The 26,187-nt window shown below is 38.5% G+C and overlaps 3 protein-coding genes across 4 annotated transcripts; all 3 read left to right on the top strand.

Annotated features, from left to right (window-relative positions):
• The first annotated feature begins 349 nt into the window (after nt 1-349).
• Nucleotides 350-2,422, top strand: LOC131692293 (zinc finger protein 664-like). 2 transcript variants are annotated; one of them, XM_058979262.1, is made up of 4 exons: nt 350-471; nt 538-1,515; nt 1,580-1,616; nt 1,966-2,422. In XM_058979262.1, exons 2-4 carry the CDS (start codon nt 549-551, stop codon nt 2,348-2,350), a joined length of 1,389 nt encoding a protein of 462 aa, XP_058835245.1. In that variant the 5' UTR covers nt 350-471; nt 538-548; the 3' UTR covers nt 2,351-2,422. The 2 variants fall into 2 exon arrangements, with proteins under 2 accessions (XP_058835245.1, XP_058835244.1); XM_058979261.1 differs by having other exon boundaries at nt 351-485.
• Nucleotides 2,423-4,666: 2,244 nt separating this feature from the next.
• LOC131693246 (superoxide dismutase [Mn], mitochondrial-like) lies at nt 4,667-5,495 on the top strand. Its single transcript, XM_058980917.1, has 3 exons — nt 4,667-4,734; nt 4,790-5,262; nt 5,321-5,495. The coding sequence occupies exons 1-3, from the start codon at nt 4,697-4,699 to the stop codon at nt 5,470-5,472; spliced, it is 663 nt and encodes a 220-aa protein (XP_058836900.1). The 5' UTR covers nt 4,667-4,696; the 3' UTR covers nt 5,473-5,495.
• Nucleotides 5,496-18,022: 12,527 nt separating this feature from the next.
• Nucleotides 18,023-20,503, top strand: LOC131687182 (zinc finger protein 454-like). Its single transcript, XM_058971235.1, has 4 exons — nt 18,023-18,146; nt 18,219-19,705; nt 19,765-19,801; nt 20,068-20,503. Exons 2-4 carry the CDS (start codon nt 18,265-18,267, stop codon nt 20,501-20,503), a joined length of 1,914 nt encoding a protein of 637 aa, XP_058827218.1. The 5' UTR covers nt 18,023-18,146; nt 18,219-18,264.
• Nucleotides 20,504-26,187: the final 5,684 nt, after the last annotated feature.

The following is a 26,187-nucleotide window of genomic DNA, read 5'->3' as shown; positions in this document are numbered from 1 at the left end:
GCTTTCAGTGTGAACTGTTTCACAGCTCCATCTGCTTTCTTTTCCTACGCATATTTACAGCGTATTCTTAAGTTTGCATTCATTTTTCTCCTCATCCAATGCTGCCTTTATTGGTCAAAATTCAAATCGATCGGCGTTTACGACCTTGCCGATAATTTACAACTCGGCCAACCGGCCCCGCACCAAATTCGGCCAACCTATAGGGGATGTGAATGTTTCAGTTCCAGTTCTACTTTGAAACTCCCATACAAAATAAAACGCTCCTGAACATGCCCTAAATCTGTATAAATGGCAACCCTGGCATGCATCAATGTTTTGTTGATATTCATCTGTCAATGTGATATCCCGATGTGACCCAGTATTAATTTTTTTCACAAAATATTGTTTTACAATTAAATAACCAAATAAATTAGTGATAATTCTGATTTTTACTGATAGAGAAAATATTCGTTATATTTTGAAAGTTGTTAGGTCTGAAATACAAGGTAGATTATTTTTTAAGAAGCTAATTCCAGAATATTAAACTGTACTGAATAGTTTATTACAAAATGGAATTCCGTTTACAAACCAATGCCTCACTGCTGTGTCGCATTTGTATGGAAGACACTACGGAATTGGAGGTGGAAGACATCTACACTTCACCGAGCGAAAATCAGCCAAATCTGTACAGCATGCTAAAAACCGTCTGTACATCAGTTTTCTCGAATGGAGATAGCCAGGAATTGATAGCAAAAGAATTGTTTGGAATGCCCAAAATCGTCTGTCTTACCTGTAAACAGAAAGTGGTGCTGGCGTACGAGCTACATGAAAGTTGTACCGAAACCGATCGCAAACTATGGGAAATGATTATTGTTCAACAGGAGTTGCAAGACGAAGCAGTCATTATGGGCAAGGAGGAATTACAGATTAGTTCAGATGAATTCCCAAGGAAAGATTTTTCGGGACATGATATGAATAAGGACAATAATAAAGAGTGTCAGACACAAAAAGCAATAGATAAAAAACTAGCCGATAGCACTGGGAAGGCTTGCGATTTGTGTACGAGAGTGTTCAAGACAACAGCTCAGTTACGGGATCATATGAAAACAAGACATGCTAATCAAGTAGTTGACTGTGATGAATGTGAAGAAGTCTTTTTTAGTCCACTGAAACTGGAAGATCACAAGCTTTACCACTCAACTGGCAAAAAATACTCCTGTCATGTATGTAAGAAGAGATTCAAAAGTATCTGCGGAGCAAGAAACCATACACGAGCTCATGCAAGTGTTGCTCCATTCAAGTGTGACCACTGTGACAAAGGCTTCCATAACAAAACAGCGTTCGATGTGCACTGTCGACGGCACACGGCACTGAGGCTTTATGGTTGTGAGCAGTGTCCTTCGCGATTCTTCACAGTAAGTGCTGTAAAACAACATATGCTGACTCATACCAAGGAAAGAAACTTTTCCTGTGATATTTGTGGTGCCCGGTTTACGAAAAATTTCTCACTGAAGACGCACGTTAAAAATCATTCAGGTTTGTGTTCATAAATAAAATTTGCGTAAAAAACGAAATGATAACTCTACCTTAAATCTTCCAGGAGAACGGCCCTATGTTTGTGATATATGCCCACAAAAGTAAGTTTTGAAATCGTAGTAGTTCTTGTTACGGGTGAATGAACAGTAATAGTGGTTGCATAGATTGCTTGAGGTACCAAAAAAATGACTGTTTTAAAATAATTGTTCTACACCCCAGGGTCGTGCCAATTCATCAGAAAATGCCGCTGTCCAAATTAGAGCGGTCTCGGTTAACTTCAACCTGCAGTCTTAAGAATCCTGGTTTCGTTTTTGGAACCTGGTCAAGGTATGATTGCTCGGCAGTCATTTTATTTTTTTTAACATTGGGGCAAACTTACTGACTCGGATCCAAAAACGGAATCGGCATAATTGTTCTATTATTATGTTTCTAATGATTGCGCTATTTCAGATTCACAACTTCCAATACTTTGAAACGTCATAAGCTTACGCACACCGGAGAAAAACCTTTCAAGTGTGCATACTGTGATCGAGCATTTTCGCAGAGCAACGATCTAGCAAAGCATAGCAGGAACCACGTCGGTGACAAACCGTATAAATGTGATCGTTGTGAAGCGGCTTTTCGACTGTTGTCCGATCTGCGAAACCACTACAAGGTTCACTTCCAATCGGGGGAACAGGGTGAAAACGATGCGATGTGTGCTCTGAACAAGCTGTATTTCGATGGTTCAAAGGGACAGCCATTCACTATTGTATCGGTGCTGAATCGGCGATTCGAACAGGAAAAGCAACAGCGTGAACAAAAGCAGCAGGAAGAGATAGACGAGAAGCTGTAGCGTTATAGGCATGGATTGCAAACGATTACCTTTTTTTATATTTATTTTTTATATTTTTTTATATAATGGAAATAAAGCTAGATATACTTTAGCATTCATGAGCATTATTGTACGTTTTCATAGGAATGTATCACTAATAAGTTCTTCATATTTTGTCTGCTCAGACATACTAACAAAAACAAATAGCTTTGTACCAGTAGGGTGTCACTCCTGTCATCCGCTATTGAGATATACAGACTTTGACAGTAGTCAACATATGTGGGCCTAGCCGGCTCTAGGCCCATGTCGCCCGTGCAATAGCATTGGGTTGTTTTGATTTCAACAAAGGCAGATGTTGGCTAGGACAAAATGGCTGCCTAGCAGGGGCCTGCTTTGTACCTGTCTGCTATAAATATGCATTTTTCTGCATTCTACATCCACTTCGAGCACACACATACGCATAATTAAATGGTATTGTACACCACGAAACTCCTTGTTTAGTCGATATATATATTAGGGTGTCCCAAAATGACATCATGTTAAAAAAAGTCATCGGGCTCACTTCTTAAATGAAAGGTTAGGGTATTGGGACCACTTTCTTCTTCGGAGTGAGTTTGCTAAAACGCTTCCTACTGGTGGCGACTTTTGATTTTTTGAAAAATGGGCCGATTTCGGATAAAATTTCAAATTTATGCCTGTTGAAGTGGTCCTGAACTGTCTTAGATTTTTTTTCAGCATTTTTTATTTTTCTGGAGATCCAAACGGAGAAGTTTGGTTAGTTAGTTTGTACAAATTTAGAATTATAAGAGCGGCAGGGCCATTAAAACTTAGTAAAATGTGAAATTTTTGGTGTTTTTCAGTATTTTTTCATCAAAACTGGGTATCTACAAAATTTTAAAAGTACAGAAAACACTTTATATAGTTGAGCCGAATTCAGGGGCGTAATTTTGCTGAAGAAAGTGTATAGCTATGGCTAATGGGGTATGAGTTATTTAAGTTTTTGTTAGATAACCTTTGACATTTTTAGCAATTTATCAAAAATAATTCTGTTCCAAAAAGTAAATCAGTTCAAATGTGCTTTGACCACACATTATTTTTCGAAAAATAGAAGGAAAATTATGAAAAATGACGTTTTCTGTACGTCTTTAGTATGTCAAGACGAAGTTTAATGAGCATCTGATGATTTTTTTGACTTAAATTATAAAAATAATAACCTTGCTAATGACGCCAAGTCTCTAATTATTTTTTGAAGAGTTAATTCTCCATAATTACTTCTAGGAGGCATCTTCAACAAAACGATTGTGTCAGAAGATGCGCTGTCTTCTGTTGTAAAACTTTTGCGAGGATATTTGTTCCAAATTTGACTATTTCGGAATTATGTGATCTAAACAGTAAATATCAGTTTTTCAACACTCACCTCACTCTTCTACATTTTTCTTCGCTTCAAAGTTCCTAACATGAAAATAAGACTTTATATATAAAATGTAAGTACGTTAATCAATTCAGCTTTCGCCATAACTTGCATTAACTCGACTTATTTGTTTAACTTTAGTGATTTTCAAACCCGCTAGGTGGCTATTAGTATAGAAAATATTTTTTAAAAAAATCGTCAAATGCTCATAAAAACCGATACTGATGTACTAGAGACAAGCGAAAAACGCCATTTTTCATTATTTTTCTTTTATATTCCGAAAAATAATTTGCGGACAAAGCCCACTTAAGTTGTTTTATATTGTAGGACAGTGTTATTTTTTATGAATATTATAAAATGTCAAAAGGTTATTTAACAAAAACGTAAATAACTTATACCCCATTGGCCGTAGCTATACACTTTCTTCAGCAAAATTACGCCCCTGCATTCGGCTCAACTATATAAAGTGTTTTCTGTACTTTTAAAATTTTGTAGATACCCAGTTTTGAAGAAAAAATACTGAAAAACACCAAAAATTTCACTTTTTACTAAGTTTTAATGGCTCTGCCGCTCTTATAATTCAAAATTTGTACAAACTAACTAACCAAACTTCTCCGTTTGGATCTCCAAAAAATAAAAAATGCTGAAAAAATATCTAAGACAGTGCAGGACCGCTTCAACAGGCATAAATTTGAAATTTTATCCAAAATCGGCCCATTTTTCAAAAAATCAAAAGTCGCCACCAGTAGGAAGCGTTTTAGCAAACTCACTCCGAAGAAGAAAGTGGTCCCAATACCCTAACCTTTCATTTAAGAAGTGAGTCCGATGACTTTTTAACATGATGTCATTTTGGGACACCCTAATATATATTTTGCTGTGATATAAGAACAAGACCACAGTAGCCTATGTTTCCATACGTCATTTAAGGGACCATTGTGTGTTCTCAATTATCTACCATGCTGAGGTTATTTGCTAAATCAGTAAAATTTTCTAGGTAATTTAAAACCTTTCTTCACAAAAAACTTAATAAATAAATGTCAAACATGTAGATCGGTTCATTGCCAGTTGCGAGACAAACACTCGCTTCCAGAACTTCCATATGATTACGCAGCTCTCGAACCTACTTTAAGCCGTGAGGTTATGGAACTGCACCACCAAAAGCACCACGCTGGCTACGTTAACGCTTTGAATAGCGCCGAAGATGAACTGACGGAAGCTCTTGCTAGCACTGATATATCCAAAGTTGTACAACTGGGGAAGACTATCAGATTCAACGGCGGTGGTCACATAAACCATTCGCTCTTTTGGGAAAACCTGACTCCACATTGCACAATCCCTTCGAAGGCGTTGGCAGCTGCATTGAAAAGTAATTTCTACAGCACAGAAGACTTCAAAAGTATAATGAAAGAAACAGCGCTCGAAATTCAAGGGTCGGGATGGACTTGGCTTGGTTGGCATAAACCGACGAAATCACTCAAGATTGTTGCATGTGTAAATCAGGATTCGCTGGAAGCTACAACTGGTATGAGTTATGGATATTGTATTCATTAGACGTAATCTTGACTGTTTTGTCTCTTAAGGTTTGATACCGGTGTTGGGAATCGATGTTTGGGAGCATGCCTACTATATTCAATACAGAAATGATCGAGCTATGTACTTCGACGCTTTGTGGGAGATCATCGACTGGAAAGTGGCATCCAAGCGGTACGAAAAAGAACGTTGTGCAATTTAGTGGGAAGTACTTTTTTCGTTTGATCTGGTAATTTTAATTGAATTCACTACTTCAATAAATTAATACATTTCTCGATCAGAGGTGTCTACATAATATTGTTACGCCTTTATTTCGAGTTGAGTTCAAGTTTCTTCTTCTCCCTGCCCTTGTGCTCAGTAATGGAAATGGGTGCGTTGTTCCACGTTGTGCACATTTCGATTGTGAGTTAGTGAATGTCTGACGGGCAAAGGTGACTGAGCCAATGGCGGAAAAATGTATACATGTAGAACAAGAATAGTTTATTTATATTTTATCATTCATTAACTGCTTCGAGTTTCTCTACTATAACATACTTAAAAATACTTGTGGGTGAATGGAGAACAATGAGTCTAGTTATGCAAGGTATGCAAACTAGGTTCGATAGAACTATCCAAATCAGTCTTGGATATCACATACATTTGGAGCAACTAAGATGTTGGTTCAAGCTGTTCTCAACTCCTATTCGGCAGTTTTCATGCCGACACCCGCGTTACGGCTTAGCAAGGCCAAACTAATGTCGAAGGGGGTCAAGGTTGTCTGATGTATTCTTGATAGTAACATCATTCTACATTAGAATCGGAAGACTCATATATGAGTTCCAATGGAAATTGAGGAAAGGCGTCGAAATGCTGGAAGAGATGAGCAACGGCAAGCAAGATTTACAAGAGGGAATGAGAAACAATGAGAACGGATCATGCCAGTCGAAGGCCACAGCCATGGCGCCGTCTCGTACAGTTCCTGAAAATAAACGACAGATTTCATTTCAATGGTAGTAAGTGTACTTACTACCAGGGCTGGAAACGTGACTTTTTTATGAACGTCATAAGCTTACAAACTTTCACGCTGCTGCCCGAGCAGGAAAGTCATAGACGAATTTCATGGTTGGTGTACGTATGAATGTCGTTCAATGAATGTAATCTCTTTGGTGTGCGTGAATGCCGCCACACAGCAGTTTTGTTTCCCACCACCAAGGCTGGAAGAAGTCATTTCGAATTTCATTTTAATGCGAAAGTTCGGGAAAAAACCAATACGACAGCACCGATGCTAGTTTGACTTCGGCTGCTGTGCATGTAAACGGACGAGAGAAAAGCAAAAACGTTCGTGCTGCTGATCGTGCCTGTTACATGTTCGTGAAAGTTCGGTTATTCGGCTTGCTGCCGTAGTTGGGTTTCGTTCGCTAGCTGTTGCGAATGTATGTGAATGGCTCGTGTGTTTTACTTGCATCATCCGTTGCGTTGGAACTGTTGCAAATAAATTTCATAGCAGCGGCTCAAAATGAATGTAGTGAACGACATTCATGGCTCATATTTGCAAGATTGGAATGTGCGGCAGTTCGTTTTTCGCTTGCTAAAGGACTGCAAGCAAAATGTTAGCGGTCACATAGTATCGTTGAAAGGAAAGTTGTTGGCCATTGAAAATCTATAGTTTTGTATATTTACAATTCGCTGATGCGTCAAAATAGAAATATTTTCAACTTTTTAGTAATGAGTTTTATCAACGTTGGTTTTATATTGAAGGAGAAGTTGTTGGCCGTTGAAAATCAGTAGTTTTGTACATTTACAATGCGCAGGGGGTCTGCCGATGCGTGAAAATGGAAATGTTTTCAGCTTTTTGGTAATGAGTTTTATATTGAAGGGGAATTCGTTGGCCGTTGAAAATCAATAGTTTTGAACATTTACAATGCGCAGGGGGGTCCGCCGATGCGTCAAAATGTAAATGTTTTCAAGTTTTCAGTAATGAGTTTTACATTGAAAGGAAAACTGTTGACCGTTGAAAATCAATAGTTTTGACATTTAAAATGCGCAGGGGGGTCCGCCGATGCGTCAAAATGGAGAAGTTTTAAACTTTTTAGTAATGAGTTTTATATTGAAAGGGAAATTGTTGGCCATTCAAAATCAATAGTTAAGTAATAATAGTTAAATTATACGTAAATAACCACAAAACTGCTTTTTAGTTGAACAACAGTCTAACTAGTGGAGGTCTAACTAAAACACGGTCCAGTCAAAGAGTTACGAACCAGAGAATAAACCCCAATAAAAAAAAATTATACACAAACTTTAACCCAGTCCAACGATTCCACATATTGTTTGGATGATACCCTGAACAGGTCGTTAGGCTCTTGGATCATTAGATGTTTATTAGGGAAGACTGTACAGATTTTTTTTTATTAGGATGCACATTTCCAACAAAGCTATCTGACAGCTCTGGAAAATTTTAATATGGAATCAAGATGTGAATGTTAGAAAGGTGTGAACATTGTCGCGTCTGGGTCAGGGTTACCATATTCACAGATTTTTCTGTAATGTCACAGATTTTTTTCACAATTTTTGATCACAGATTCTTTTTCACAGATGACAGATTTTTTGCATTTTGTCATCACAGATGGTAAAAAGATTTTTTTCGCCGAAACACAGATGTCAATGTGGCATCCCTGGTCTGGGTGTGTTTCTTGATAGTCAAATTGTTCGATGTTAGGTCAACACTAAGACAAGACGTGACAATCGGTTTCTTATTTTTCCTTCGATATTCTTCTTTTCGCGCATTTTCTTCCTGCCATCTTCCGAACAGTGTTGCTATTTTTATTAATGAAAATGAAGGCTTGTTAATTTATTTTATGCCGGCAATATTTTGTATCTTGAATCCACTATATTGGTGAATGGCACCGTTTTTCTATATCATGGGTGTTTAGTAAGCCATTTTCTGAAAAATTTTAGATTATATTGTGGTTTCTGTCTTATTTTTGTTAAAGATAATCAACCACGTATACGGTAAATGCATGATAAATACTTGTTTCACTTTGCCGTACAATTTCTTTTCAATTTAGTCATTTTTTCGTCTTTAACGATAATAATTTTATTTGTCAAAAGTAATGATAATCTTTTCTATAAATATTGCAACACTGCCAAACATCATTTCGCTATCTCTGCAGTAACATTGCGTACGGTAAAAAAGTCAGAATCAACCAATCAGGAGCTGGACCATTCTGACGTAAAATTGGAACAAAACGCCCCCCTATTGTCATGTCACGTGTTATTGAATCGTGTGAACGCTGTGACATCGAGATATTACAAATCTACATATATTCAGTTTTAAATTTTAGCGAACTCTGTGTTCACGAAGGACTACCCTCCAATGATCATTCTCTTGCATAGACCGTTTACAATATTAAATTATAGTCTCGTCAAACAGCAAGTGGCATAAATCCCAATATGATAACGGATAAGATTTTTACATATGTGACGCCAGTGTTTTGATTTTACATCCGACAGGATTGGGATGGCGTAAATACTACATCATTCTAAAAAACAAATCATTAATTGGAACAAATTGATTTGAATATAACAATTTAGCATTTTCAAGTTTTCTGAGTTTTTCAGAGTTTGCCACCAATGATCTTATTATACACATGCCTACACCTTATGATGATTACCTTGAAACGACTTTGTGTTTGTCAAATTGGTCACTCTTCGCATTTTTCTTTTGATACGCAATTCTCACTTCGACATAGATCTTTCATGAGGGCCTAAATCAGTGATGCCGCAAGTCCAGATTTATGTAGAAAGGTACAGATTTCTGAAGCATTTTTGGCACAGATTCTGTACGGTACCCGAATAAACATCTAATGATCCAAGAGCCTAACGACCTGTTCAGGGTATCATTCATACATTATGTGGAATCGTTGGACTATGTGGGTTAAAGTTTGTGTATAATTTTTTTATTAGGGTGCAGATTACAGATTTTTGTAAAAAAGTACAGATTGGTACAGATTTTTTACATTACAGCAAGGTAAAATAATTTAACCCTGCGATGCATCCCAGTAAACAGTTGAGTTAGGCCGCAGTGATGGCAAGAATCTGAAGTGGAGCTGGTACTGATTGAGCTTGAACTGAAGCTGACATTATAATGCAATATGCGAGAAACATGCTTCTAGCAAATCAAAGGGATGATGTCTAATAAAAGCTGAGCGAATCTTCTCGGAGTGCATACGTTTACTCTGACTCCATTTGAATTCCTGTAAGCCGGTTTGTCGCATCTTATTTATATTTCCAACCCCATCTCAGCTTCTCGCCGCTACTCTGTTAGCCACCATTGGTTGGCAAACAAAGTGGCAGTGAAAATTTGAGCTGGAGCTGATATTGACATTACCCAGTCAAACTCATCCAGAATTCTAACTGGTTTCCCACACTACTTTTAAAGTGAACGGCAAGTTACGGCGCCGCCTTTAAGTTTACTGGGTTCTTGCGGAATTCCAGCTCAAATAAAACAACCGAGTCAGAATGTCTGGTTTGATTTCCCCGAATGGAAAATATATAGAAGAAAAATGATTTTTTTTAACAACCTCGTTATTGTTTGGGTACATAATCCGGTCCTTCTTTCGATAGAAGAGTGCAGATAGAAAGGATCCCGGTACAGATTTAATTGTGGCAATACTGGCCTAAATCGCTAATGTAAGAAAACCGAGTTTTCGCTACTATGATATTATGCGACTAAAATACTGCAAGGTAGCGGTAAAAATGATCGAAAACATTTCCTTTTGGGATTTCCACTATGGAAATATGCCAAAATGTAATGGTTGATTATGAAAAAAGAATATTTTTGTTCATTTAATTGTTTCTTATGTATTGGCACAAAATTATTAATGAAACGATTTATTTTCCTGATGAAAGGAGAAAAATAATGAAAATTTTGTCTTGCAATACCATCATTCTGTAACTTGATTATGCTACTACCGCATAAAAAAGTTTCCATTAGGTCACATTGGCGGTTGCCCGTGTGTATTGTAAATGTCCAAAACTATTAATTTTTAACGGCCAACAACTTCTATTCATTTTCAATGGCCAACAATTTCCCCTTCACTATAAAACTCATTACTAAAAAGTTGAAAACATTTCCATTTTGACGCATCGGCGGACCCCCCTGGGCATTGTAAATGTTCCAAACTATTGATTTTCAACGGCCAACGAATTTCCCTTCAATATAAAACTCATTACTAAAAAGTTTAAAACATTTCCATTTTCACGCATCGGCAGACCCCCTGCGCATTGTAAATGTACAAAACTACTGATTTTCAACGGCCAACAACTTCTCCTTCAATATAAAACTCATTACCAAAAAGCTGAAAACATTTCCATTTTAACGCATCGGTGGACCCCCCTGCGCATTGTAAATGTACAAAACTATTGATTTTCAGCGGCCAACGAATTCCCCTTCAATATAAAACTCATTACTGAAAACTTGAAAACATTTCCATTTTGACGCATCGGCGGACCCCCTGCGCATATTAAATGTCAAAACTATTGATTTTCAACGGCCAACGAATTCCCCTTCAATATAAAACTCATTACCAAAAAGCTGAAAACATTTCCATTTTAACGTTTCGGCGGATCCCCCCTGCGCATTGTAAATGTACAAAACTATTGATTTTCAGCGGCCAACGAATTCCCCTTCAATATAAAACTCATTACTAAAAAGTTTAAAACATTTCCATTTTCACGCATTGGCGGACTCTCCTGCGCATTTTAAATGTCAAAATTGATTTTCAACGGTCAACAATTTTCCCTTCAATGTAAAACTCATTACTGAAAACTTGAAAACATTTCTATTTTGACGCATCGGCGGACCCCCCTGGGCATTGTAAATGTTCCAAACTATTGATTTTCAACGGCCAACGAATTTCCCTTCAATGTAAAACTCATTACTAAAAAGTTTAAAACATTTCCATTTTCACGCATCGGCAGACCCCCTGCGCATTGTAAATGTACAAAACTACTGATTTTCAACGGCCAACAACTTCTCCTTCAATATAAAACTCATTACTAAAAAGTTGAAAATATTTTAATTTTGATGCGTCAATTGTAAATATACAAAACTATAGATTTTCAATGGCCAACAACTTTCCTTTCAACGATACTATGTGACCGCTAACATTTTGCTTGCAGTCCTTTCCTATAGCAAGCGAAAAACGAACAGCCGCACATTCCAATCTTGCAAATATGAGCCATGAATGTCGTTCACTACATTCATTTTGAGCTGCTGCTATGAAATTTATTTGCAACAGTTCCAACGCAACGGATGATGCAAGTAAAACACACGAGCCATTCACATACATTCGCAACAGCTAGCGAACGAAACCCAACTACGGCAGCAAGCCGAATAACCGAACTTTCACGAACATGTAACAGGCACGATCAGCAGCACGAACGTTTTTGCTTTTCTCTCGTCCGTTTACATGCACAGCAGCCGAAGTCAAACTAGCAGCGGTGCTGTCGTATTCGTTTTTTCCCGAACTTTCGCTTAAAAATGTCATTTGAAATGACTTCTTCCAGCCTTGCTTACTACCATTGAAATTAAATCTGTAAGTAGCACTAACACACATCTATTTTCAGGAACCGTACGAGACGGCGCTGTGGCTGTGGCCTTCGAATGGCATGGTCTATTCTCATTGGTTCGGATGTCTTCCTACTTTCAAGTTGATAGATCAATTCACTTGGGTGGAGGACATTTGGATCCTGCTAGTTGTCGACTCTTCTGACCTTGGGTATGAGTCTAGTTCAGGAAAGGAATGCAGGACTGGCACCTATGAGATAATTAATTATTCAGGACTAGTTCGTATGATTATTTAACTCGAGTAAACACACCGGCTCTTAGGAATGGTAAGCAGCCCTTTCGGGTCGGTGTGGTCTGTTCGAGTCGAATCAGGCGGACATTCGGTTCGAGAAAACTTTATGAGGAATCGTGGATAAATATTTCTTATGTCCTTTATGGGTAGAGATTCTTTTTGTGAAACCCTAAAATGCCTTCACTCGTCTAGCTACTCAGCATAATGGTAATAGAAAAATTGATTGATTGAAAAAGGATTTGCCTGATCCCTACTGTAATTAATGCGCATGTTGACTAGAACAGGGATAATCGAATTCTGTTGTAAGATAGAGATGAAACAGCACAGTTGTAGGTAAAAGTATTCGCGAGTAAAGACTAATACTGCTAGTATGTTTACCGTATCAATTAATAGTCGATTGATCTGCTCTGACTCAAGGGAACATCAAAGTTTTTTTAGCATCTTTTTTATTATAGAGGTTTTAACCTTAAGGTCATTCGCCTCTAGGAATATCCTTTTTAATATTCTCTATTCGTATTAATGTCATTTCACAGCTAATATAATATGTACCTGTCATTTAACTTTTCTTGGAACGACAAGCAATCTGGCGCATAAGATTAGTAACCGTTCTGGAGAACAAACGTTTAAAATTCCTTATCCTCGGAAGAAATAATATAAGTGGAAACCTAGATGAGTACTACCAATCGATCCATTGGTTGCAACACTTCGTCAACAAAACCGGTGAATGGGGCGAAATTATAAATCATAATTAAATTGTAATTGTAATTTATTAGCTTACGATATATTATGCTTTACACTGGTAAAACACGGTGGAGCTGAGAAGTTAGAAAGGACGAGAAAATCGTTTGAATTAGAGGTGTATGCCGCAGCACCACGCCGCCGATTTCAGGTTAAAATTGTCGGCGCGCAGACCACTTTTTACCTGAAATCGGCGGCGTGGCGCGGTGGCGCACACCGCTACTGCCGCTAGAAGCATAATTGTCCCATGTGCTATGGGAATCCCTATACACATGGGACAATTATGCTTCTAGCGGCAGTCTAGTTTAAATAGTAAAATATTATTGGATCTAGAAAAACAAAGAAAAAAGACATTGGAAGTATAAGGGGATATAGAAGGTAAATATTATTGTAAAATGTAAATTATAAACATGGGCATGGTAGCAAATAAGCTTATTTCTATCGTGAAGCCTTTTATATCGCGCCCATGCGCTAATCCGACCTAGTTCAAACTTGGGCCAAGGAAGAACCAAATTTCTGGCATGGATAGAAATGCTGAACAGGTCCGCTCTATACAAAAAATGAGCTATACGTTCAAGTTCCTTAGATATTCTCCCAGCCATTATATCATCCCTATGGCGATATACAGACGTTGATAGTATTCAACATGTAGTGGGCCTTGCGGCTTCTAGGCCCATTGAGTTCTTGTCGACCGGTCTCACGAATACTAATGCGGTTTCTTGGTTGAAAACAATCCCATTTGCTTTTGCCGTCTTTGTTTATTATTTTCCACCAGCCAATGATGTAGCATTTGTGTCATGTGACGTGTACGTACATAAGCCGTAGAAAAGTCTATGCCGCCCATGCTCTTGCATTGGGTCGGCTGATAGCAGCCAACCGAACTGTCCAAAAATGCAGAAAGACGACGCGAAGGTTTTGTGAGGGGAAGTATAGAAGGAAGTTCATAGGCTTTTCTATAGCTCATGTACGTATACGTCACATTACACAAATACTACATCACTAGCTGGTGAAAAATAATAAACAAAGACGGCAAAAGCAAATGGGATTGTTTTCAACCAAGAAACTGTCTTATGTGGTTTTTGTTTGAGGCGAAACTGAGTCAGTTCCTAACCCCAACTGCTGTCAAAATGTATGAACTGACAGCGGTTGGGGTTAGAACCTGACTCAGTTTCAGGTTCAAGCGAAATCGCCATTAGTGTTCATGAGACCGACCGACAAGAACTCAATGCAATGCAATGCAATGCAATGATTTGCTGTGATGCTAGTTTACATCCATGGTTGCTAGTATTACTGTTTTTGTCTCCGTAAGTCTGTGTATAAAGTGTCCGTACACGGAAGCATTGTCTAGTATTGCGAATACCTTCTTCGGTGTCCTCGTCGTCGCCAGAGTGTGGAACAGAAGTTGTGCATTCCGGCTCAGTGGTTGCTTAGCTTTGGGACGACCACGTTTGCGCTTCGGAGCATTTTTGGATTCCTTTTCCTTCTTTTTTGATTATCCACTTCAACAACACCTTAAATTATTATATTGTCAACTCACGCGAAATATATGACACGCCATCGTTGATGACAAGCACTTTCTCTTCACATGAGCACGTAACGTTTCGAACGGAACCTTGAATTGTTTAGAGGCTGATCGAATACTGGTGCCATCCTGAGCAGCTGCATTCTTCATGCCCTCTTTACTTCGCTTTGGCGTTTTCCGCACAAAATTCCAACCAACCAACACAAAACTCGTATTCAGCATTAATTTTTACGTAATGTGATGTGACGCCACCATCAGCTCAAGGTTTTTCCAGTGTATGCGGGTAGACTTACCGTAGCCCCGAAATAGATTATCGCGTGACCTTCACATAGTTGCTGTTTTTGAAGGAAGGTCAAAAAGGGTAGGACGGACCCGTAAGCAGAAACACGCATTCCGCGGGTATAAAGGATTCCCTTCCAACAATATTATACAGTCAAGAAGTAAACTATTTCGCTATACGTGCTTCAACCCACCTGATGGTTTGTTTTGAGAAGGGTGCGTCAAACTCCTATCAGACCTTCTGAAGTTCCCCTCAAGTGTCTCAGGCTGGCTACCCACGTTCTCCCGTCCAGTCATCAATTCGTGTCGATTCCATTCCCAGGTTTAATTTGTTGTATAGTGTTCTAGTAGATACAATTAACGCAAATTTCAAAATACATATAATACATATAATAAGTATAAATTGAATACATAAAATTATTGTAGTGGCTCTATGATACTGCGTTACAAGAAAACTCTTCCAGTTATAAGTAGTATAATAAACATAACGACGCAAGACGAATATCTAAACACCACAAAATTCTTATCTAATTTACATTTTTGATGCCAAATGGCTTTAAAATGCGTGAACATTTTTCAGGAAAATCGATCGTCTGGGACTAATTTATACCTTTCTCATAAAGAAAGGTTATGTAATCACACCGAAAATCGTTCACCTATTTTTTTGATTAAGGTAGGATTCTTGAATATCAAAAGTGGCATAACTAGGATATGCTATACATTATTTTATACATTACCAGTCATGAAATCATAGTTTGGATGGATGAGAAAGGCTCAATTGCACCACCTAGGGATTAAAACAGGTTTTTATTTCCCTGAATAGTCTGTATTTATGGGAATGACCCATATTGATCAAGAAGCATTATTGCACATTGAAGATTTAAAACACGTGCATGTTAAAAATATAGTTTGAACTAAAGAGACTAGAATAACAAAGAGACGCCATGTTTCGTTTGAAATTTCAATTTAACTGTCAATGTTGTCAATCGTAAATGTTTAGCATTATGTGGCATTGTGTTTTTGGAAGTATTGTTATCCAATCCATTTAAATTACTAAATGCTTTAAAGATAAAAGCTACATTCTCAAACCAAATTTGTTACAATACCATCGTGTTTAGAAAAAAAAACGAGAAAATGGCATGGTTTGATGGGTGAACGAAATTCAGCATAAGGGTTACGAATATCAAATGATGCAAACATGCAGTCGTTCCGTTATTGTCCTGAATCAGCAAAAGCTCTTTTGTTTTCTGCAAACTCACAAGACAGGAACACACGTACAAGACTTCAACCACGCCTCTTTTTGTTGTGGATCCGCTTGTTCTTGTTCTAATGTGGTTTTGCTGCTGCGAAATTCCATTCCAGATAAACCATGTTTTAGCTGGTCGAGAAACTCAGATTCCTGATTCGCAGTAGATATTTATTTTGGCGAAAAGAAACAAACAGAATAACAACAAACAAGTTTTGTGAGGCTTCCACATGTGCAGTGTTACTTGTAAACCGTAGCTTGGTTGCTAGTTGAATTGTTTTCACTGAATTAAGATGGCGTCTCTTTGTTATTCTAGTCTCTTTAGTTTGAACGCATAAAAATACAAATGTTCCTTATTTACATGGCAATGGATATTAAAATAGCCACTTTCATTGGTGTACAATGTAACGTAGTTCTTTGTTGCCAGTATCTCTCGTATTGAAGAATTGTCCGTCTAGACCAAAACACTCTCACACGTTGCCAAGTGTGGTATGATCAACAAGCAAGGTATGAATTTTTGGAATTGAGGAAATGCCATTCGGCAAAATTTATTTGAGTTCAGTTGGTTCAGTTGTATTTTCCAAAAGGAACAAAGAAATCAATAAAGCCAATTTTATAGCATGCTTTGTTTTTCGTTATAATTTTTAAGAACAAAGTTGGATTGAAAACATTTTGTTCGTAAAGTGCACACAATGACTTGTAGGAACTATAGCGAAGTGTCATATTCGGATTTCGCTGATCTCTTTAGTAATCAGAACTCATGTGCTTACGAAGCTTAATCCATGGTAAATAGTTTGTGAACTAGACGCGAATCGTGCTAAATGGAAAAAAAATCATTCAAAATTCGTATGAATCATTTAATTGAATGTCGTACAATAATATTCATTGCACTAAATAGGGTAACTGTGCCATAATTCATCTTATCACTTCTATACATCCCACCCATTTGAACACATTAGTTAGAGCAGTGTCTGAAATCTCTATTCAACGCATTAGTTCAAATGGTAAGATGAATAAGGGTACGTTGTACTCGACTTTTCGCTTCGCTCTAACGCGAGTATTTTACATTTTCCAAGACACATTTTGCATTGATATGCATCTTAAGAACGAAGCAAAGATGTTGATACCTATCAAAGCGCAATCCAATTAGTGTAAGCCGAGTTATCAGCGAAATAATGTGACATCGTGACTAATGAGATGAACGTGTACCCTATCTAGGTTGTTGGAAAAAAATAACTACTAGAGGTCGCATGCCGCTGTTAACACTGATGGTTTATTATCTCGCTCTTACATATGCTAGGCCTATTAGTTTGACACATATTGCCCCGGATACACATCTGGGAAAGTAATGGGATACAAGATGCTAGAGCGAGACCTCATGTTTCAGTCGTGCATATATTGAGACAGTAGCGCTTTGCTTCCTCTAGTAGTTCTAATCTCTTTTGTTGGAAAATCATTTAGCTATAATTGTTATCACTTATATTGTGTCTTGCATTGAATGAAAGAATAATTTCTTTGTTTGAAGTTTTCGAATATCCATATCAACATTAGAATAGGGCTAATAAGATTTGTAAACAAACTTTTGTTTTGCTGATTTCTCTTAATTTGTTATATTTTCAACCCAGAAGACATTTGAAATTGATTCTACCAAGGGTAAAGATGTTGATTCATGTGTATCTTTCATGAATTTCGACTCGACAGCGGAGTAATGAGCGAAATAAGTTTGTTTAAAAAAACTCATTAGCCCTTTTGAAGAATTGATATTGATATGATGAATTTTCATTCAATGAACTTCGAATATTAGTAGCTCTACATGAACACAAGTAGTGTTTCTTTTTGGAATTATCTTTTGGGGTTTTCGATTGATTGACACCGGTGTAGTGGAGTGCACTGAAACTGCACCGTTTTTGCACTTTCTAGCAGAAGTGCAGAAAACTGGGTATGTTCCATTGACACTTTTGCTAGAAAGTGCAAAACCAGTGCAATCCACTACACCGGTGTCAATCAATCGAAAATCCCATTTGTAACCAAGTCAGCTGCCATATACTGATGGGACGAAGTCGAAACGTTCATCCTTGACATATTTTAATAGTTGTCTTAATAAATACTGTAGAGTTTGAAGAATCAAGATAAATCTAAAAGGTTGGCATCCCTGCATGTTGCACCTTCATATATAAGGACTTTGTTCCTAGCTGTACTTTTGTGTACATAACAAACGGGATCCTAATACTGTTTTGGTTGGGTAGGACGCTGTAAGTAATACACATTTAATATGCCTAGAGCTATTTCTCCATAACACATTATTCTTTTTGATTTCCTTTTAGAGAAACGCATGTGTTCATTTGGCAAGGCGTCTTGGAGGACTCAGCTATGGCACCTGAAATATCCCTGCTTTGTCGAATTTGTTTACGGAATACTTCGAATATCGCTGCAGAAAATATCTACGATCTGTCGAGCTCAAGTAAGCTTAGCCTGTTCAAAATGCTTAGTTTAATCTGCTCCGAAGTATTCTCTGATCCGATGGAACCGTTCAGTTTCCCTCGAAGTGTTTGTATAACTTGTCGGAAGAAAGTTGTGTCAGCATACGAACTGTATGAAAAGTGCGTCGAATCGGATCGTAAACTACGGGAGCTTTGCATAGTAAAGCTAGAAAATACTGATGTCAATTTTGTTGAAATTCCGGAATCATCAGATAGTATGGATACTCCATTGAGCAGGTATTTTAAAACTGAACATGATCAAATTGAGGCCGAAGCTGTGGCTGAGGACAGCAATGATATTACTGTAATGCACCCGTGTGTCGTCAAATTGCAATACGACCAAAGTAATGAATCATTTATTTCTGCTAAATCTGGTGATCGACATTTGATGACAAACCTGAATAATGAAAGCAAAAAATCCAATGGAGATTTATCTATATCGGAACAGAATTCCCAATTCGCAGATTCTGGAAAACATTGCTTTCTATGTCTGGAAATGTTCCTAAATGATGCATCGCTAAAAGAGCATCTGAGAAAAATACACCCCGAGAGTCACATTTCTATGTCAGATCCGTTAAATGAATGTGATGAAATTAAGGCAAATGAAAATATGCTCATGTCAGAAGAAAATAGTCAAAACCAGGTTAATGAAAAACAGGGTGGACTTTGCCTACAAAATTTCTGTAATAATACATCTCCAAGAAGGCAGGAGAAAAAAATACACCCGGATAGTAGTCATATTCGTAATATAGCTGAGGACTACCCGTTGGTCCACAGTAATCCTTTGTCAGATTCCCAAAATGAAAGTGAAGGAGCGGCAACAATAGAAAATATATCCAATTTGGAACAGAACACTCAAATTCCTGACACTGGAGAGCATTGCGTTCTCTGCTCAAAAAAGTTCAGCAGTAAATCGTCTCTAAAAAGGCATCTGAGAAAATTCCATCCAGGTGATCGAAACCCTAGCAATAAATGCGACGAGGAAAAAACCGATCTAGACCCAGCGTTTGCTTGTCAGTTGTGTGATAAAAAGTTCCATACTGCCGGTCGCTTACGTGAACACACCCGCCGCCACTCCAGCCGGCAACCTTTCCTGTGTACGATTTGCGGCAAAGGATTCAATGACAACAGTAATCTCAGACAGCATCTGATGCGGCACTCTGGTCGCAAAACATTCTCTTGTGATCAGTGTCCTTCGAAGTTCTACACCAAAGCAGAGAAGGCAACTCATATGGTTACGCACACCAAGGAGAAACGGTGGGCTTGCGAGACTTGCGGCACTAGGTTCACGATGAAGAACTCGCTGGTTAAGCATGAGCGAATTCATTCCGGTTAGGGTGAAACTTTTTCAAAGATGAAAATATAATTGAATACATTTTTTGTATTGCAGGTGATCGACCTTTTCCTTGTGATGTTTGTGATCTAAGGTGAGGCATTTTTATTAGCACACTAACAGACAACGGATAATTTACTCTCACTTGATGATTTGTCCCTTGATTACATTTTTTTTGGAGTAGGTGGAGTAGCAAGTGTACGACAGCTTCACCTAATGACTGTAAACATGTAGAGTTAACCTAAATTGAACAATTCAGTTTTTTGCCATACAGGATTATGTTAAAGTTTGCGTTATCTATTGCAAAGTTGTATTACATGTATTTCCGAATTTATTACATATTTTCACCCTGTATCTCAGGTTTGCCGCATCGGACCATCTGAAGCGCCACAAGCGTATTCATACCGGTGAACGACCTTACAAATGTCATTTTTGTGAGCGTTCCTACTCTCAAATTAACGACTTAGTGAAACACAGTCGTACTCATCTTGGAAGTGATAATCTCTATCAATGTGACCGCTGCACATCGAGCTTCAGGCTGTTGACGGATTTACGAGATCATTACAAAGTTCACTTTCAAAGTGGTAACGCGACCAAACTAGGGGATACTTATTCGAGCGAGGTACACCCGAAAGCTGATGAGGTACGGTTTACGAGTCTTGATATGCTGAAAAGGATATACGAGAGGGAGCGACAACGCGTGAACATAAGTGAACAACATCAGAGAAGAGAGACTGTTACCTCGATTCCTGTTGATATTTCGGATATTCCAACTGCAGAATGGTGTCCCCAGTGAGTAATGTATATCAAAGTTGAAATAAACTTTCATACACAAATATGTGTGTCACTTTCTATAAAAAATGTTCATTACCACAGAAAAAGATTTGACACTTAAAACGTAAACTTATCCTCGTACTTAACTAATTGTTTATATTTTTCACCAATCAAAAGAAAAGGCTCATTGTGTTCTCTCTTTTGTAAAGTTGGTGTTAGCTCTCTTTATACTGTGGAACTAGAATGTTCTAGTCGAAAAATGTATTTAAAAAGTGGCATAACCAACACGCAGTTTAATAACTTCTATCGAAGCTTAAGGTTCAAAGAACTTTCGGTGAGCATCTACAAGAATTGAACGCTTGATAGTATGCGTTGGAAAAAAATGCGTTCAACTTTGTCACCGGTTTATCCATATAAAGCATTTATTAAACTAAAGCCACTTTTTCAAAAGCACCATCCCACCCGGTCAATTGCTTTTCCAACAACTATTTTGTATAATTTGAATCCTGATGATCTAATAAATCGACTGATTTTCTTCTTTTCGAGTTCAATGAATGCTTTATAAGGATAAATCGGCGGCAAAGCATACTACCAAGCGTTCAATTCTTACACATGCTCAAAGAATGTTACTTGAGTCTTAACTGATATACAGTATTCGACAAAATTATAGACAATTAAATGAAGGGTCATCGGACTAAACCTCCTAACTGACTTTTCATAAATTTTACACGGGGAAGGAAAATCTTTGTCATTACTATTTTTTTTTTCTTTTAAAATATTTACGGCAAATAGATCGTTTTTCACAGCACTTTTTTGGTTCCATTTGGGGTCCCAAATAACTGTGCAAAATTTGGGGTCGATAAGTTTTGACTCGGTGTAGCGCAGTGCGTTAAAAATTTGTATGGAAATTAATATGGGAAAACCACCTTTTTGTCATTTTCAATTCTATAGCCTGCAATTCTTCCTGCAGTATGCCAACAATTAAATAGAAGTATAGTCCTGTATATGCTGAACAACTTTGCTGAAGGATATGTGGTGCTAGAATGTCGTCAAATATTATAAATTATTAATATATAATATTTGAAATTTATAAACGCTGTCGCAAGCGACAACACACAAACATCTTCTCTTGCACTCGTCCGGGAGCTCCCGCTTTAAAATACGGAACTCGTCGTATACACTAGTACACTCAAAATTAAACTTTAGTATGACGGCCCGCGCAAACACTCGAAAACCTACGCGAATATGCAAACGGCTACATTGTTGCATAAACGAATTCAAAGACGCGAAATAATACACACGTTAGATAAAAACGCGCACGCAATCAAACACGTTCACTTAGAAACGCTTGTGCTCTTCTCCGCAATAAAAATCACATAATGCATGAGAACGTGCAATAGCGGTGATTTGCGCGGTGTCAGGTCATTTGGCATAAAGCCGATTGGCATAAGCCCGTTTGGCATACAGTCGTTTGGCATAAAAGTCATTTGGAATAAAGTCAACTGGCATAATGGTCAGTTGTCATAATGGCCATTTGGCATAACGGGCGTTTGGCATAACAGTTATTTGGCATAAGGTCCATTTGGCATAAGCACGAGAAAGAAAGCAACTTAGATACTTTGGACGGTGGCAAATATTTTATTATTTATAGCGTTGTAAGTGACGATACATCGCATGCAAACCTGCAATTTACTCATTTGCCCGGATTACTAAAATATAGGTGCTATACACCCTTATTATTGTTTACAACTTATGCGAGATTCGTTCGAAAGCGATTCGAACGAATAGTAAGCTCATCTGATTTTGCTGTCGTAAATGGGAATACAAACCACTTTCGAAGGAATCTCGCATTCGTCGTAAACAAGAATAAGGGTGATTGCTAAGACAGCACGGTTGGAAAGCGATGAGATGTAGCCACATTAGGCGACTGCAAGCACATTTGTAAGATATTTATAGTGTCGGAAGCGGCAGTACTTCGCAAGCAAACCTGTAATCGCAACATGATTTTCTTCATTTTGTAAATATTCCGTATAAAGTATTCGTTTCAGTGCAGTGATTATCCCAAATAGCCATTATGCCAAATGACCTTTACGTCAAATGACTTTTATGATAAACGGCCATTATGCCAAATGACTTTATGCCAAATGATTTATGCCTAATGACCTTATGACAAACGACCATACGCCAAATGACTTTATGCCAAATGGGTTACAATCTCCATGATATGGGGCAACTCACTCTCTTATAGATGCGAAGCGTTCGCTCAAAATCGTGGTTCGTGCAAACATTTAAAAGCCTTCGCGAATATGCAAAAGATTACACGGTTATACAAACGAATTTATGCACGCTATAAATAGACGATTACGCACCCAAATAGTTAAAAAACAAACGCTCGAGACCTGCGCGATAATACAACCCTGATGACTAGCGCGAACTCGCAATTGAGGTGAACGTTTTAACACGTGGTCTCGTGTGCAATACAAACGCGCGTTTCCACGCGATCATGAATCGGTCACGTCTGGAAACCCCTACCCTCGGTCCTAGCAGCTTACGTACATGCCTTCAGTTGGACAATCCCAAAAAAAGTTAATGACGCTCATGTACAATAGACAACAAGTTTCATTACTGGGCAATCTAGTGATATGAGGAAACTCCCTCTCTTCTAGTACCTGAACCATACACTCAAAATTAAGCATCCAACTTGCGGTTTGCATGAACATTCAAAAACTCCAAATGACCTGACTATACCAAATGACCTGACTGCACCAAATGACGAATTTATACGATTATCCACGCACACCTACCTCTGCGATCTCGCAAACATGAAAGCGCCCCGGTGATTAAGTCAATGGTGTAACACTTTTATTGAATTTATGAACAAAGTCTGAAGCGCGAACATATAAACGCTCGTTCCCACGCGATCATGAATTTTCCACGCCCAATCAGAATCACGGCATTCTGCAATTGGCCTTAAGCAGTGTTTTTGTGTTTTACCTATTCCAAAAACCCAGAAATTAATGTACAAAATCGAGTTTAATCACTCTTGTTTACTGGTTTTTTTACCATCAAAATAATATTTTTAGATCCTGAGAAACTAGTTCTCATCGTTATTTGATATGTTTTCATTTGTGGAAGAATTTGCATTGTCCCGGGAGTACTTCTACTTTCACTGAAATCGAAAATTTCGTGCAAATTGCGGACAAATTCGTAAAGCTACTTTTTCCGGACATGCCTCTGAAAATCCACACAGTCCTCCAAATTCCGTACTATTGGTCAGGTTATCTATTTACATGGATTCCTTATCGTTCAGATGTGAACTTTCTGAACAGATTTTACGAGTTTCACGGTGTCCCAGTCTATTGTGTAATTGTAAGCTATAGTGTTTGCCGCCACACTGGATCTATACTGTGTGGCAATCTTTGCAGGGGATCTGGTAGATCCCCGATTTTTGGTCGGCTGGAACCTTTAAGGTTACACAAGAGACCTTTCAGCCTGTTGCCACTTTTATGTGCGATTTGGTAACCATGGTGTTTTAGGATTATTTGAAAGGAGTTAGTGATTATGGGGTAAAACGGCAAGCAGATTCTTGGTGGTGGTAACACGCTGAAAGACCTCTTGTGTAATCTTAAAGAAAATGTTCCAACAGCACTACAGAGAAGATAACAGTTTTGGTTGGTGAATGATAAAGTATTAATTTGAAATGAAGACGTCCGTTTTGTCATAAAATCCCATCAACTTGAAAGTAAATGATCTTTGAATTGGAATCTTGGATGCGGATGCATCATTTTGTGCTTGCGGTCATCTATGAAAGCTGTCCTTCAATGTCAGCTTCTTTTTCCTAGCTGCGTAGAAAGCCGTGTAGTAGATTATTTCCACCTACGGACCACCTGGTCCGGTGGTAAGAAACCCACCAAACAGGGAACCCCAATTCCCCATGCGATTCATGCTAAAGTTAAAATTGTACATTCGTTTTCGACAGCTCGGTCGAGACACAAGTTTTTTATTGCCATTCCGTGTAGCAGTGTGTAGCGTCAAACAGTAGTGCAAATCCGCGCTCAAGGTTATCTTGCGTACCCTCTGCCTCGACGAGGTTTTAGTAATGTTTCAAAGATTTTCTTCCATTTAATTCCACTATGTTTGCAAAGTTGTAAATGGAAGAAAATCTTTGAAACATTACGTACATTCCACTAAGACCTCCGTTCGCGTATATATGAGGTTTTAGTATTTTTCCCTTCTTTTGTGTTTCTGTTTCTGAGTACCGCTAGCCGGCCAGTGAAGCAGAGTTTTTCTAATAAGCCGTTTGGATACCGTTACACACACAGTTAAGTACAGTTATTTTATACGTTTCCCCTTCTTGGTTCTCATACTAACGTGCACTGGGCAATAGGTCCGTGCAAAAATGACTTCCCCTGACGGCGGTTCATCTCAAGCTGAGATGGACGCCGAAACAAAATCGGCTCCCCTGCTCAAAGTATATCTAAGCTCGGCCACCGGGCCCTTCGTGATCTTCTTCTGGACCAAAGAATGTTTGTGTTTGAATCTGTTGCAGATTTCTCGAGTTCTGACGGATCGGTATTCGGCCGTGACAGAAATATCGAAAATTCGCCCTGATAAGCTTCAGGTGGTTGTAAACAGTTTAAATCAGGCAAATGATATTGCTGGCTACGGGCCTTTTACGAAGAAGTACAGAGTGTATATTCCAGCAAACAGGGTTGAAGTCTGTGGAGTCGTTTCAGATTCGAGTCTGAGTTGCGAGGATCTGCTGAAATATGGAACTGGCTATTGCAAAGATCCCATGCTTAAGCCAGTGAAGATACTGGAGTGCAAACGTTTGCATTCCGCATCAGTTGCAACTGACGGGAAGAAAACATACATCAACTCATACTCTTATCGGGTGACCTTCGCCGGTGCTGATCTATCTAACTACCTCCACTTTGACAAGGTTCGTCTACCTGTTCGCCTCTTTGTGCCGTGGGTTATGAACTGTACTAATTGCAAACAATTGGGACACACAGCCTCCTATTGTAGCAATGAGGCCCGTTGTGGGAAATGTGCTGGGAATCATGCGGATGATTTCTGTGGAAGAGATGTCGAAAAGCGTCTCTACTGTGAGGGAAACCCACATGATCTCCCGGCATGTCCCGCTTACAAACAGCGCGAGGAGAATCTTAAGCGTTCTCTTCGGGGACGCTCTAAGCGATCTTTTGCAGAAATGCTTAAAATAGCTACGCCACCGGCGTCTACGAACATCTATACCAGCATGTCTACTGACGAAGGCGACTGTGATGAACCCGAGGAGGAAACACCTTCTCCTGTTCCTAGAAGCAATAGAAAAAGAAGGAACATTTCCTCTCCCAAGCTTCGTCGTAAGGGCCACAAGATGTCTCTTCATGGTCCCCCTAAATTAACTCGCGGTCTCAGAAACCTGAGCTCAGAAAAAGAGTTCTTAACAATTCCAGGAACATCAAAAACCTTTAGTGTTCCCACATCTCAACCAGAGAAAGAAACCAATGCTAGTTTAATAAATTTCTCTGACATTGTGGACCGTATTTTTATAGCACTAAACATTTCTGACACTCTTAGAAGCATCTCGATAAGCTTTCTCCCCGCAGTAAAAACACTTTTGATGCAGTTCACTGCGAAACGGCCCCTCCTTTCAGCGATTGTATCCTTCGATGGCTAATTCATCGAATCGATTTCTTTAAA

Source organism: Topomyia yanbarensis, chromosome 3 (assembly GCF_030247195.1).
Source record: "Topomyia yanbarensis strain Yona2022 chromosome 3, ASM3024719v1, whole genome shotgun sequence".
NCBI classification, from domain to species: Eukaryota; Metazoa; Arthropoda; class Insecta; order Diptera; family Culicidae; genus Topomyia; species Topomyia yanbarensis.
Note: the sequence above shows the minus strand (reverse complement) of the source record. Positions and strands in the feature narration are given on the sequence as shown.